General features: G+C 41.5%; 2 protein-coding genes across 2 annotated transcripts in view; both read right to left on the bottom strand.

Moving 5' to 3' along the window:
* The window catches only part of LOC104604231 (DNA topoisomerase 1 alpha-like), an 88,259-nt gene that overhangs the window by 49,425 nt on the left and 22,667 nt on the right, over window positions 1-16,167 (bottom strand). The window lies entirely within an intron of this gene.
* Window positions 12,701-13,950, bottom strand: LOC148791098 (uncharacterized). The gene is made up of 2 exons (XM_088889412.1): window positions 13,528-13,950; window positions 12,701-13,439 (listed from the first exon to the last, which is right to left on the bottom strand). The coding sequence occupies exons 1-2, from the start codon at window positions 13,807-13,809 to the stop codon at window positions 12,837-12,839; spliced, it is 885 nt and encodes a 294-aa protein (XP_088745538.1). The 5' UTR covers window positions 13,810-13,950; the 3' UTR covers window positions 12,701-12,836.

The raw sequence follows: 16,167 nt of genomic DNA, 5'->3' as shown, positions 1-16,167 counted from the left end.
CTGAGAACAAGGCAACCCCATTCTCATCCCTAAAAACACCCCCAATCCCTGAGTGTCCAAGGTTCCCCCTACTACTCCCATCAAAGTTTAGTTTTAAGAATCCAACAGGTGGGGGGGTCCAAGACACACTCATTACTGTTTTGATCTGGGTACAGTTTGCAATCTCACCCCACTTCCTCAACATGCCATTCACTATATAATCTGCGAATAGCTCTAGGGACTTCAGCCACTGTACAACCCTTATATGGATTAAAGCCCTCAGTTCTTCAGCACCTCTCTCTACTTCTAAGAAGATCCTGGAATTTCATTCTTCCCATAATGACCAGCATACTGCAGCCCTCAGTTCCCTCCACATAGTCCTTCCCCTTTTCTTACGCCACCTGAAAAAAGAAGGGGAGAAAAGACTTTGCAAGTTTGATGGAGGGTTCCAATTACACCCAAAGAGGGAACAACCCACTTCCAAATTAACTTTGCGAATTGGAAAAACACCAGTAGGTGAAAACCAGTCTCCTCATCAGCTTTGCAGAGAACACACCAGTGAGGTGACAAACAAGTATTAGGTCTCTTCTTTTGGAGTAGATCACCAGTGTTGAATCTTTCCAGATAGGCTTCCCAGCAAAAACTACCAACCCAAGGAGGAATTGGTCTGCACCAAACCTCATAGACAGGGAAAGGGAGGTTATAGGACTGCTAGACTGGCATAAGACTTTGAAGAAAGAAGCACAAGAAAATGAGCCAGTGGGTGTGGGGGTCCAGATTCTAGAGTCCACCTTAGTAGGGTCTAAGAAAATATTATCAAGAAGTTCAAGGAGGCTTGAAATACTGTCGAGGTCCAAGTCCTTCACAGCCCTTCTTAAACCCAAATTCCACCCAAACTCAAAACTGGAAGAGGAAAATGAAAAAAGAAACTGGCTCATTTTTAAAATCAGATAGGGCATACAAAGAAGGAAACTGGTCCTTAAGGGGGGCATTCCCCACCCAAGTTTGTTCCCAAAATTTTATGGTGTTACCTGAATTCAAATCTTACCTGATAAGAGGGGAGAATACTAGTAACAAATCATGAATGGCTTTCCAAGGTGAAGCACTTGTAGTCCTTGCTCAGATTCCAGCATCCCATCCATTTTGCTCCAGCCCATGTATGCTTGCCACTATTCTAGCCCATAGTTTCTCCTGCTCCAATGGGAACCTCCACAACCACTTCCCCAGAAGGGCCATATTCCTTTTTCTAATGTTCCCAATCCCCAAACCACCACAGTTTTTAATCCTGGTCACCACCTCCCAACTCACCCTATGATCCCTCTTCTCCTCTCCCAGCTCCCAAAGGAAATCTCTCATCATCTTCTCTAATCTACTAGAAACCTTTGTTGGGATTTTGAACACTAACAGGAAATAAATGGGTAAGTTTGCTAGAGTGGTCTTAATCAATGTAGTCCTTCCACCAAGAGAAAGGTAATTCTTTTTCCAAGAGACAAGTCTCTTTTCAAATCTTTCCACCACCAGGTTCCAGAAGCTCTCTCTTGGGATTATCACCTAATGGCAACACTAGATAATTCAATGGCCAACCTAAGACTTCACACCCTAGCACTTTTACACTCTCCCTAATCTCTCCCTCCTCCAAATTCACACCCACTACACAACTTTTCCCAAAGTTCACCTTCAAATTTGAAATTTGTTCAAAGAGTTGTATCACCAATTTCATGTTCCTGATGAACCTCACATTACCTCCTTCACAGAACAGAATCGTATCATCAGCAAACTATGAGTGGGTGAGGGGGTTTCCTCCCTTCCAACTCTCTAGCATCCAATTAGGCCCCTAGTGTGAACAAGAAGGGAGATAGGGGGTCTCCATGTCTTATACCCCTACTGGCTGGAAAGAAATCTACCACTGTCCCATAGGGGGTCACCCCATAATCCATTTGCACCATCTAGCCCCAAAACCAAACTTGGTCATAACTTTCCTCAAAAATTCCCAGTCCACCAAGTCATAAGCCTTTTCCAGATCCAACTTACAAACCACTCCCTTCTTTCTCTCCTTCCTGAAATTCTCCACACTCTCATTAGCAATTAGGATTTGATCAGTAATCTGTCTTCCACTCACAAAAGCTCCTTGATTTGGTGCAATGATGTCTGGCAATACTTCCTTCAGTCTCAAAGACAATACCTTTGCAATAATCTTGTACAAGCTATTTACCAAACTGATTGGCTTGAAATCCTTTGGATGGAATGCATCGTTCTGTTTTGGAACCAAAGCTATGAAAGTTGAATTCACACCTGGGTTAATAACTCCTCTCCTATAGAACTCCTCAAACACCAACAGAAGGTCATCTTTCAAGATATCCCAACAATCTTGATAAAAATCCATTGTGAACCCATCCGACCTTGGAGCTTTTGTTCTATCCATAGAAAGCACAGCCTCCTTAATCTCTTCCAAATCAAACCTTCTTTCCATCCTTCTCCTGTTATCCCCCGTACATCTGGCCAGTCCAATCCTTCTACCCACACCCCTCTACTTACAAGCCTTCTTAGAATGGATTTAAAGTGTTCTACAAAAGCCCCAGCTATCTCCTCTTGTTGTGTTAACTCAACTCCATCCACTTCCAATTTGGAAATAAAATTTCTCCTTCTCCTTCCAATTGCCAAAGAGTGAAAAAACCTGGTATTTCTATCTCCCTCTTGCAACCATTTACATCGAGATTTTTGCCTCGAGCTTATTTCCTCCTCATGCTAGTTGTCACCCTCTGATAAGTATTATTGGTTTCCTTCGTGAATCTGATCATATTGAAGTCCCCACCCACACACCAAGGCCCATCCCATAACCCTCTAACATCAGCCAGTTCCTCCCACAATTCCTTTCTCTCTTTGTAGTCATTTGGTCCATAAAAATTTGTGAGCACCCACACATATCCATCCTCTTGCTGCTTAAACTTCATTGAAACTGAGTATTTTCCAATCAGTTCCTCCAAGCCTTCCACCACATCCCTCTTCCACAATGTCACTATCCCACCTAAAGCACCCCACGAGGGAGCAACCACCCAATTAATCCCCCTGGCTTTCCACACACTCCTTGCCCATCTATTATCAAACTTCATTCTCTTGGACTCCTATAATAGTACAATGTCTGGGTCAAACCTCTTTATTACCTCTTTGATCATCGCTTTTTTTCTCGCACTTCTTATTCCCCTCACATTCCAACTAAGTATCTTCATGCTCACTTCTTCCTTCGATCCCTTCTTCACCTAACCACTACTTCCCCCCTTTCCTTCTATCTCCTTTTACCCCGAATTTCTTGTCACCCTCCACATCTCTTTTCAATCTCTCAACTTCACTCATGTGAATAAACCCTAGTTGTTTCTAGGTCAAAGTAGAGAAGAAGAAAGAAGAAAGAAAAGAGAAAGAAGAAGGAGAGGAGAAGAGTGTTCGGCCAGACTAGAAGAGAGGATGTTCAAAAGTCACTCTCCTAGCCGACCCACTTGACTTTTATTCATGAAAAACTTGAGTTACAAGAAAGACAATTTTGTCCCTCATAGAAGATGGGACACATAACTTAAACTCAGATACAATAGACATTTCACTTTCAATAAGATACACCAGAATGACCAAAATACCCCTGACTCGAGCATTCTAACACTCCCCCTCAAGCTGGAGAGTATATATCATATAGTCCTAGCTTGTTACAAATGTAATCTATTCTTCCCCGAGACAATCCTTTTGTGAAGATATTTGCCCACTGATTTCTTGAGCTCACATGAGATGTAGTTATTACCCCACTTATCACTTTCTCTCTCACAAAGTGACAATCCACCTCAATATGTTTAGTTCTTTCATGGAAGACAGAATTGGATGAGATGTGAACGGTAGCTTGGTTATCACAGTATAGTTTCATGGGTTTGTCAATTGAGAAACCCATCTCCTGTAGTAGGTTCTTCAGCCATACTAGTTCACATGTGGTATGGGCCATAGCCCTGTACTTTGCTTCCGCACTACTTCTTGCCACCACTGTTTGCTTCTTGCTCTTCCAAGTTACAAGATTGCCACCCAGGAAGGTACAATACCCTGTGGTTGACCTCCTGTCTGATATAGAGCCAGCCCAATCAGCATCTGTGTACCCTACTATCTCAAGAGGTCCTCCTTTTTGGTATAACAAACCACGACCTGGAGCACCCTTTAGGTACCTAACAATTCTCAGAACAACTTCCCAGTGAGGAACCTGGGGATGTTGCATAAACTGACTCACCACACTCACTGCAAATGATATATCTGGTCGGGTAATGGTCAGGTAGTTCAACTTTTCTACCAACCTTCTGTATCTTCCAGGATCATCAAACTCTTCACCTGCATCCACACTTAACTTGGCATTGAGTTCCATAGGAGTCTCTGCTGGTTTAGCACCTAACAACCCTGTTTCTTCAAGTAGATCAAGAACATATTTCCTCTGACATAGGTTGATCCCCTATTCCTAAGAAATACTTTAGCTTCCCCAGATCTTTCGTGTTGAAGTGGTCCTGTAAGAATTTTTTCAGCCTGTCAATTCCGTTGCTGTCACTTCCAGTTATGACAATATCATCCACATACACGACTAGCAAGATTTTTCCATCTTTTGAGTTATAGCTAAACACAGAATGATCAACCTGACACCGTTTCATCCCAAAGGCCTTCACCACTTCACTGAACCTGCTGAACCATGCACGAGGAGATTGTTTCAGTCCATAGATTGCCTTTTTGAGCCTGCACACCTTACCAGCCTCCCCCTGAGCAACAAACCCTGGTGGTTGCTCCATATACACCTCCTTAACAAGATCACCATGTAGGAAGGCATTTTTGATGTCAAGTTGTAGGAGAGGCCAATCATACATAGTAGCCAATGAGATCAACACCCGAACTGAACCAATTTTAGCCACAGGAGAGAATGTCTCCATATAGTCCACACCATATAACTGAGAATAGCCCTTGGCCACTAACCGTGCCTTCAATCATTCCACACTGCCATCAGGAAGATGCTTCACTGTATAGACCCATTTACACCCAACAGTGTGCTTACCAGGAGGAAGGGTGGTGAGTTCCCACGTATGATTATGTTGTAGAGCAGAGAGTTCTTCTTCCATGGCTTGCCGCCACCCTGGAGAGGCAAGGGCTTCCTGTACAGTCTTGGGAATGGGAACCGATGAGAGTAATGATATAAACTTGCAATGAGAAGCAGAAAGGTGAGCAGTGGAAACATAGTCTGAAATGGGATGAGAAGTACAAGTATGTTTACCTTTCCGCAAAGCAATAGGGAGATGAAGATCTGAGGGAGAAGGAGCAGTAGCAGGATCTGTCGACGGGCGCTGAAGTGGAGGAGGAGCCGAAGCACTTCTACGAGTATACACTTGAGTAATTGGCGGCCTCTCTGTAGTAACCGGCATATGAAGTGCATCTACAGTAGGAGTGGAAGCTACGGGAAGGGGGTCCACAACCGGAACAGGAAGAGGAACCATAGAGGGAGAAGAAGAGACCCCGGCATCGGAGAAAAAAGGAACTGATTCAAAGAAGGTGACATCAGGGCACACAAACGATTTATGAAACTTAGGGTTATAACACTTGTACCCTTTCTGAGTCCTTGAGTAGCCAAGAAAAATACACTTCGTAGCCCGAGCATCTAGCTTGTCTACTCCAGGCCCCAAGTGCTGAACAAAACAAACACAGCCAAAGACTCTTGGGGTGAGAGGATTGACTTCCAAGGATTGACATGGGCATCCGATTTATCAAAAAACAGGATGTAAGAACAGCATCACTCCAAAAGTGCTTTGGGACATGCATATTGATCATCAAGGACCGAGCAGTTTCAAGAAGATGTCTATTTTTCCGTTCAGCTACACCGTTTTGTTGCGGGGTGTAGGCACAAGAAGTTTGATGAATTATTCCATGATGTTCTAGGTATTGCTGAAATGATGAGGAGATGTATTCTTTGGCATTATCTGAGCGAAGTATTTTCATATGAACACCAAACTGAGTGCGTATTTCAGCATGAAATTTCTAAAAAATAGAGAACAATTCACTACGGTCTTTCATAAGATAGATCCATGTCATCCTTGAAAAGTCATCAACAAAGATTACAAAATACTTAAACCCATTGTATGACACCACTTTAACTGGACCCCATACATCAGAATGAACTAAAACAAAAGGACTTGAGACACGACTATCAGTTCTTGGACTAAATGAGACTCGATGATGTTTTCCCAACTGACATGACTCACAATCTAATGATGAAAGATGACTCAAGGAAGGAACTAGCAGCTTCAAAGCCTTGAGAGAGGGATGACCAAGTCTACAGTGCCATTGGAGAGGAGTAAGAGACGACTGAAAAGCCACTGAAGGGCCACCACCATCAAGGTAATACAAACCACCGGCTTCATGCCCTCCACCAATCTTCGTCCCCGTCTTGAGATCCTGAAACACACAAGAAGAAGGATAGAAGGTTACAGAACAATTAAGGGACTTGGTTAATCTACTAACAGACATAAGGTTAAAAGGGAACTTAGGAACATATAAAACAGATGCTAAAGACAATGAGGAGAGATCAACATCACCAACACCACAAATAGGAGATGAAGAACCATTAGTAAGTGTAACTGTCTGAGATGTGGAGGTGCGAGAAAGGGAAGAAAATACATCAGGAGTCCCAGACATATGGTCCGAGGCTCTAGAATCAATGATCCAGGGTGAGGCTTTGGAAGCTAAATAAGTCATACCTGAATGGGCAAGTGTAGCAGTGTTCTGCTGAGATGTTTGAAGGAACTGCTCATATATTGCCTGTGGTACACTCACCATTTCTTGCCCGGAAGTACAAGTGGGTGTGGAGGGGGTTGGGGCAGTTTGCTAGCTTTCAGTAACTACTCTTAGATGTAACATGGTTAGCCCAAGTGTTGGGTGGACCACGCAAATCATAGAAGAAATTAACTGTGGGCCCCTCTAAGCCACAATGTGTACATTTTCTCTGAGCATTACCCCTTCCTTTTCCACGGCCTCCCCCTGACTCACGGCCTGTAGTCCGGCCACAGGCCCGGTTAAACATGTGTCCACCACGGTTGCTTGGAGGGCCACTGCTGCCACCACCACTTCTACTTCCACGACTACTCCCTTTAGTCACTACCAAACCAAATCTATCAGAGAAGGAAGAATGTTCCACTGGCTCAATGGATGTCCTCTTAAGACGGGCAAAAACTTCTTCAAGTGAGGGGAGAGCTGATCCCCCCAATATCTGTGCTCTGACAGGCTCATACTCAGCCTTCAAGCCCACAAGAAACCTAGTCACATCAAGCTGTTCACGTTGATGTTGTTAGATCTGGACATCTGATGTTAGAGGGTGATACACATTTAGCTCATTGCGGATGTTTCTCAAACTTGCATAATACTCTTCTAAGCTTTGACTTCCTTGCTTCAAATTGAAGTACTCTTGGTATAACTGATATACCCTAGTTGTGTTGTCTTGTCCAAAGTACAACTTTTTAGCATGATCCCGGATCTCTTTGGCTGTATCTAGGAACATGAAGTTCACACTAATCTTTGGTTCCATGCTGTTCCAAAGCCATGTCATTATCTGTGCATCATCTTGTTCCCAATCACTGAACCCAGGAGAATCAGAGGAAGGTTTCTCCTCCCTCACATGTTTTACTTTCCTCTTGGCCTTCAAGAACACCTCCACAGATTTTGCCCATGGTACATAGTTCTCACCATTCAACTTGATGGATGTCATTTGAACACTTAGATAATCTGAAGAAAGCATGATGCCTGTTTTGTTGTCATTCCCAACTACAGTTGAAGCCATCTCAATTATGTCTCCTTTGAATATACACCACAATCTCACACTTGTCACAAGACTTATCTCACTTACAATACCACCAACCCACTTTCTTCAACTGCACATTACACACTACACTCTAAAGCTGAAATCATTCAGTCAACACATCAAACACTTGGACTGCACACTGCAGGACCATTTACCACCAACACACCACTACTGAAATTACTCAGTCATTTCATCGAACACTTGTTCTTCATACTGAAGAACTGATTACACACAAGGTCTAGGGGTTCACTTTTAAGCATTTAGAATCATAGATATGTCAGCCACCACAACACAATCAACACCACACCACTGCTGTCGTGGACATCAGCAGTCTACCACTCTTCTTTCAGCACACATGTGAGCAAGAAAACACAAAAAAAAAGACATGACTGATATGTGTATCAGTTTCATCCAGCACCACAACAACTAACTTTTGAAGCACATAAAAAAAACAGCATTCACAGTCCATTTCTGAACACACGACAGCAGTGTCCATACCTGTATACGTCCAGCCCTCTTCGTACACTGAATTGAGGGTCTAGTATACCACTTCAACGACCACCACAGCACCGACCAGAGGCATTCTCACCTCCAGGCCCTCAAAACGACAACTCCTTTTCAGCCCTTTATCGAGTCTTCTATTAGATCAGCTGTAGGATGATGAAACCTACTGTGAAGCTGGCGGCGAACCCAGGGAGAAGACAGCAGCAAGAAAACGAACACCAGACCTTAATGCTCTGATACCATGTGAATAAACCCTAGTTGTTTCTAGGTCAAAGTAGAGAAGAAGAAAGAAGAAAGAAAAGAGAAAGAAGAAGGAGAGAAGAAGAGTGTTCGACCAGACTAGAAGAGAGGATGTTCAAAAGTCACTCCTAGCCGACCCACTTGACTTTTATTCATGAAAAACTTGAGTTACAAGAAAGACAATTTTGTCCCTCATAGAAGATGGGACACAACTTAAACTCAGATACAATAGACATTTCACTTTCAATAAGATACACCAGAATGACCAAAATACCCGACTCAAGCATTCTAACAACTCAATTTTCTCTTCTTTATTTTGATGTCCTTCTCCCTCTTCTGTAGGCCTCCTTTCAGCACATTCAAATCCTCCATCCTACATCCCAACTTCCCCACAAATTTTTCTATCAGGTCCTCTTTATTAGATTCCTCCATCACTGTCCTCTCTACATATTCCCCTCCAAAACTGCCCGCCTTTCCTTCCCTCCTCTCCATTGATCCCTCCCCTCTTCTCTCCTCTCTATCCTTCCTCCATGTCATATTTTCTTCCGCTTCACTAAAGACTTTCAATAATTTCCCACACTTTCTCATTCCTATACCTTCCTTCCCACACCTCCCAACCGTTCTTCATTCCCCTCTCCATAAGCTTAGAAAACCCACCACCTTGGTTGGCTGCATATGAATGGGCTGCAAGACTTGGAACGGGAATGGAATCTGGAACCAAGGACACAGAAAACACATTGTAGCACAAACTGAACTCGCTTGGTTACCTGGGTTTGACTGGAAGGTTGGAATAGGATTGTTTCTAGCCTCCTTTTCTTGCTCCAAAGGTTGGTAAATATCTATCTCCCTGAGTTGGTTGGAAAGCACTTCTGTCCTTTGGTCAACATGGTAATCTTTCCTCTCTACCCTTGGTTCCCCCCTTGGTGTATTCCTGCTCTTCTTCTGGTTCTCCCGATTTACCCATTCCTTTGTACCTTGCACATTCTGAAGTCTTGTGCATTTGGGGTAACTTCAGGGAAATTCCATGGGTTTATTGTCCGACATCGAGGGATTGAAATTGACCCTATAAAAATTAAGGCAATCTTAGAAATGCCTCCTCCACGAAATTTGTGAGAATTACACAGCTTATAAGGGAGACTTGCTTATATAAGGAGATTCATCTCCAACTTGTCTGGTAGATGCCAACATTTCTCTAAGTTGATAAGGATACACCTTTTATATGGGATGAAGCATGTCAAAATGCTTTCCAAAGCATAAAAATTTATTTGTTTAACCTACCAATGCTTGCCGCACCAATAAAAGGAAAGCTATTAAGATTATATATTTCAGCTTCACCAAATTCTCTAGGGGCATTATTAGCTCAAAATAATGATAAAGGAAGGGAAAATGCCCTTTATCATCTGAGTAGAACCTTAGTTGGAGCTGAACACAATTATTCTTCAATTGAAAAGATGTGCTTAGCTTTAGTATTTTTTGTTCAAAAGTTACGACAGTATTTGCTTGCACATCCAGTTACCTTAATTTCTAAAGCTTATCCCCTCATATTTGCTCTCTTTGCCAGTTCTAACGGGTAGAGTGGCAAAATGGTCACTTATTTTATCTAAATTCGAGATAAAATATGTTCCTTTGAAAGCAATAAAAGGGCAAGCTTTAGCTGAGTTCTTAGCAACTCATCCTGTGCCAAACAACATTGAAAGGCGCAGCAGTAGGGATTTTTTCATCACTCCCACAGGAGACTTAATTCCATATTCTTTCTCCCTCACATCATTATGCTCAAACAATACAACCGAGTATGAAGCAGTCATTATTGGTTTAGAAATGGCTCGGTAGATGAATATTAAATATTTACAAGTCTTTGGAGATTCTCAATTGGTGGTTAACCAGTTAAATGAATTGTATGGGGTTAAAAAATTAAGTTTAATCCTTACTTTAACAGAGCTAGAGAGATGGAATTTCAATTCAGCAGCATACAAGTGAGTCACATTTCATGGTTAGAAAATGATAAGGCGTCTTAGCTAAGTTGGTCGCGTCTCTTAGTTTACCTGAACAAAGACAACTTCAGATTACAGTCAGTGAGAGACATGTTCTTCCCCCCATAAACGAAAGAGTTTTTGGCCCACTATCATCTTAGATGCTATCTACATCTTAAGGAATTGTTTTAACTGCCAAAATCTAAGGGGTATGTTACCAAAAGCTGTCAATGTTAACATGGTCACAATGTACCAAAGCGAAGAAGAAACAGATTGGAGACAACCCATTATTGATTATTTATAGTATGGGAGATTACCTACAAATCCAAAGAAAAGAATCAATATACGTCGACGGGCCCCATGTTTCACTTATTTCGACGACACCTTATATAGAAGATCCTTTGATGGAATCTTGTTAAGATGTCTATCTAATGAAGAAGCAAGAAATGCATTGTATGAAGTCCATTCAAGCACACGTGGAACTCATCAAGCCGGACCAAAAGCTACAGGCTAATTAAAAAGGTTAGGTTATTATTAGCCTACAATGATTCAAGATGCAATACAATTTGCTTCTACTTGCAAAGTATGTCAACTTCATGGCGATTTTATACATCAACCGCCCATGCCTCTTCACCCTACAATATTATCATGGCCATTTGAGGCTTGGGGCATAGATGTCATCGGTCCTTTTAAACCACCATCTTCTAAGTTACATTCATATATTTTGGTTGCCACATTATTTTTCCAAGTGAGCAGAGGCAATTCCATTAAAAGAAGTTAGGGCAATAGATGTTACCAACTTCATTCAAAACCATATCATATACAAATAAGGAATTCTCTCCAAAATTATATCGGATAATGCCTCATACTTTAAGTACAAGGCCATGATAAAGTTAGCTGAGAAATATAAATTCCAGCATGTTAAATACATAGCTTATAACCCCTCGTCAAATGGACAAGCAAAAGCTTTCAACAAAATTCTTTGCAAAATACTTAAGATAATGGTATCGAAGAATAAAAGGGATTGGCATGAACACCTCCCTGAAGAACTTTGGGCATATCGAACAACAGTGCGGACAGCCACTAGATGCACACCTTATAGTTTGGTATTTGGAGCAGAAGTTGTTCTTCCTCTAGAAGTTCAATTGCCTCTTTAAGGATTGCAACACAACTCATACATCCGGAAGAAAATGTAAAGATAAGGCTTGCTGAACTTGAGGCTCTTGATGAGAAGAGACTCATAGCTCAACAAAGACTTGAAGTCTACCAAGCCCAAGTTACAGGCGCCTTTAATAAACGGGTGAGATATCGGTCATTTGTAGTAGGAGATTTAGTCCTAACTGTCAAAAGGCCTATCGTAGTCACAAGGAAAACTTCAGGAAAATTTGAACCCAAATGGGAGGGTCCATATGTAGTCACTAAAGTCTTCCCAAAAGGAGCATATGAACTCTCTGACTCTGAAGGACAAGTAAAATACCATTGTGTAAATGGTAAATTCATTAAGCGCTTTTACGCTTAAACAAAAAGAAGGCTTAAATGAAGGCCCATCGATGCCTCTTATGTGGTTAAACTGATGAGTAAAACCACCATGTCTACACGTGGCTAAACTGCTTAGATAAACCACCAATGGTATCAGTACATGGTAAAACTGCTGAAGTGCCCCACTAATTTGCTATCATGTGGTTAAATTGTTGGAGCGGCACATCAACTGCGTCGGCTTGATCCCTAAATGGGTACATAGGCAGACTAATATATAGGTCCAGCCACAACAATAATGTAAAACATGTATTCATTTGAATATTCAATGTTATTATAAAAGTTTCTAAAGAATGTATGAATAAATCAATACATTTCAAATATCTTTAAAGAGTTGGTGCCTTTGCTCATATGAACCAAGTAAATTCTCATAACTACCCACACGAGCCTTGTGGGCTTTCATTTGTTCCTCTCCAACTTCCAACTTGAGAGCCTTCAATTGAACTTCTCGCTCTTTACATTCCACAAGCTCACGGTCAAGAGCAGATTTCACAGCTTTCAAGGCCTCTATCTTTTGTTGTTCTTCAACAAGTTGATGTCTTATATTAGTGACATGGCATTCAGCTTCCTTGAGCTCAGCAGACAAATCAATCATTCTTGAAGCCATCTCAGAACAGTTCACAACCATGTCAGCCTGCCTCTCATGAATAGCATCGATGCGGTCAATGCATTTCTTATAACAAGAAACAGCTTCTTGGTATTTGAGTTCATCTATGTATGAACCTTTTGCAATTTCAGCTTGTCGGGAGCGAAGGTCTTTAGCCGTAGATAAAACTTTGCTCACAACATGACAATTTCTCCACCCTTATCTGAAGATCGGGTGCTAGAGTCGCCATTGATTGAAGTACAGAAAGGTTGTTATGGATCTCCTTACTCTTAAGGATCAATTCCCTGGGGGAGGAGTTGTTTACAATTTCCAAAATTTCATGGAAGCTGTGATTCACAAACTTCGTCATACGAGACACCATGTTCCCAAGAAAGGTAACAGTAGGAACACCAATACAGTCCTCACTACCTTCTGAGGTAGGTAAATTATCATCAACAAGCAAAACATTTCCAGCCTCGACATTCTTCTCATTACCTTCTAAGAAAGGTAACTCATCATGGATACATGAGGCTTCTCGCATATGGCTAGTTTCAAATTCAACATTCTTCTCACTACCTTCCAAAGAAGGTAATTTATCAGAAGCACCACCAGCCACCATTATACCACCAGAAGGGTCAAGCTGGTCTATCAAATTACTAGGAATTGTCATTCTTGTAAAGAAGTATCCTCTACAAAGTGTGAGTTGTTCATCCTCGCTCTGTAATATAGGGCCAAGCATGCTGAGAAAGTCTTGACCTTCATATGCATTCTCTTCCTAAAACAAAGAAGAAACAAATAAGTATGTAAACACATAACAAACAAAAAAAAGAATGACAACAAATTTGAAAACAAAACAATCCTACCAGGGGAAAATCATTGGGAAAAATCTCTAGATTAAAAGGATCCTCCTCTACCTCATCAGTTGAGGGATGTGGATATCGAGCTCGCTTAAAATAAATATTTGAGTCTTCTTCTAAATGATCTAGTATCCTCTTAGAACTAGAACCAACTTCCTTAGTGAGAGGTTTAGAAGTTGTCGCTCCATCAATAAGACAAGTAGAGACATCCTTTAAATGACCAAGAACAACTTCACTACATGGATGAGTTGGTTTTTGTGGACAAATAGTTGAAACAATGTGTTTCATTGAATGGTCAAAATAAATGTGAGTATTTCTACTACACCATTTGACATATGCGGAAGTGGTACATATAGAATGGTTCTTTTGTGGGATTATAAAACAAGCCCTGAGCCTCGAGATAGAAAGTGCATCCAAGTCTGTCCCAAGTCAGCAAGAGTGTGACCTGACCGATCCACAATGTTGAAAGATAGCATATTACAAGGGACGCTCTGGTCATATCCTAAAAACCGAGTAAACCTGTTGGGGTAATATGTCTCTAAAGCAATTTCTTTACTCACCCGTACCGGAAGTATACAAGAACGTATACACATCAAAAACTCAAGTTCTCTTGGTTTTGTCTTATGAGTATCTACATACTCTGTATCTCACTCCAACCCACTATTGAAAGAGTAAAAACAGAAATTTTCCCCACACCGAAAAAACATTCTTGCAGCCCAAGCATTAAAGATCCGGCAACCCATGCTACTATAGCGACACATGCGAGGGTAAGAACAGGGATACTCGCTACTAGGACGCCTCCCAGTGAGATTCGGAAAATATTCTCCTAACCATACAATCACATAATGCATGGGAAAATGAACTTTAGCATTGCCTGGGCCAGCTAGGCATGTAGCCATTAATCTCAAGGCATAGTAAATGTATCCCAGTGCTACAGGAGCAATGGCAACTTTAGAACCAGAAGCCATTAAAGAAGTCATATAAAATGTCTTTTGGCCTAACAACGCATCTTTTATGAGGAAACACAAAACAGCTCAGCCACAAAGATATATATAGGCTGCTAACATACCATCTCTTGAGACTCGTAATGGTAAAAGTTGTTTCTCAGAAGAATTGTATTTTTTACGCCCAACATTCTTTTGTCCAACACTTTTCCTCGTATTTTTCTTGGGTTCACTTGCAACTCCATAAACCATGTCACCTCTATAAAAGTGTTCTATCTAGAGTGAATAGGAAATGGCCTCTAATCCGTAATGTTCACATAGTTGAGAGTAAAGTTGTAAGAGTTCAGCTGCAATAGGATATTTTCTCAATTCGTCATTACATGGAAGGTATTCTTCATGAGGAATACCTAGGATTGGTAAACCACATATCATTTTCATATCCCAAAGTGAAATCCCCAATTCTCCAAAGGGAGTAATGCAAAGTGTTAATTGCAGGACACCATAATTCACAAAAAGCACACCAAATTTCGGGAGAGCGATTATAGGTGTATCTAGAAACACCAATGGCTCCATATATTTCTGCGTGTTTTAGAACTTCTTTATGTTTGTCCATAGTTGCCAAGCGACGCCTAGGCGACAAGGCGCCCTTGGAGGCTCGCCTCGCCCAGTCGCCATGTAGTTTTGTATATGTTTTGTTTTATAGATAAAATTCAATTGATTTCATTAGAAGTGAATGATAAATAGTTCGTTACAAACATCCCAATATGAGGCGTGAGGTGCAGCCTCTCTCATTGATACAGAAGAATCATAAAGTTACAATTGGGCCCAGTACAACTGTTCCCTAGTTACCCCTTGTTTAGCTAGAGAATCAGCAAAAGCATTTGCCTCCCTCCCCACCCACTGTATAGTTACCTCCATCTGCTGAGTTAACCTTTTGAATTTCTTCAATTCATTTCTGTAAACCCAAATCACTGAATCTGGGTTTTTTCGCCAACCCACCACCACCTTGGAGTCCCCTTCTATCACCAAATTTTCCAATCCTAACTCTCTTGCAATCTGTACACCTTGTAAGGCTGCGTACAATTCTGCCTTTAAGGAGTCTCCATTCCCCACTGGTCCTGAGAAGAGTGCTCTTAAGTTTCCTTCCTTGTCTCTGATGACCCCTCCTATTCCAATTGGGCCTAGGTTGCCTTGACTACTCCCATCAAAGTTTAATTTCAAAAATCCTTCAATGAGAGGAGCCCAAGCCAACCTTGCCATAACCTTCTGCATTGAGCTAGAAGCCACTAAAGACCAATTCCTCCAAATATCATCAAATGTGAAATTTTTGAATAGTTCCACCGTTTGTAGCCAGTATATAACCCTAGTCATTACACACTCCACAATTTGTTGTTTGCTCCTTCTTTCTCTTGGAAGATTCTAGCATTTCTCTCTTCCCACAAGGTCCACACCACTACTGCTCTAGTGTACCTCCACATTACTCTTCCCCTCTTCTTCGGTAACACAAAGGTAGATGGATCAAACAGCATTTTTATCCCCGTTGGCATATTCTACCTGCACCCAAACAAAGAGAAAAACCAATCCCATATATCTAATAGCAAAGGAACGGGAAATTAGTAAATGGTAACAAGATTCACCATCAGATTTGCATAGAGTGCACCAATTCGGGGAAATACACAAAAAATGCCTCTTCTTTTGCAAA

Source organism: Nelumbo nucifera, chromosome 6, assembly GCF_055504915.1.
Source record: "Nelumbo nucifera cultivar China Antique chromosome 6, China Antique-T2T, whole genome shotgun sequence".
NCBI classification, from domain to species: domain Eukaryota; kingdom Viridiplantae; phylum Streptophyta; class Magnoliopsida; order Proteales; family Nelumbonaceae; genus Nelumbo; species Nelumbo nucifera.
Note: the sequence above shows the minus strand (reverse complement) of the source record. Positions and strands in the feature narration are given on the sequence as shown.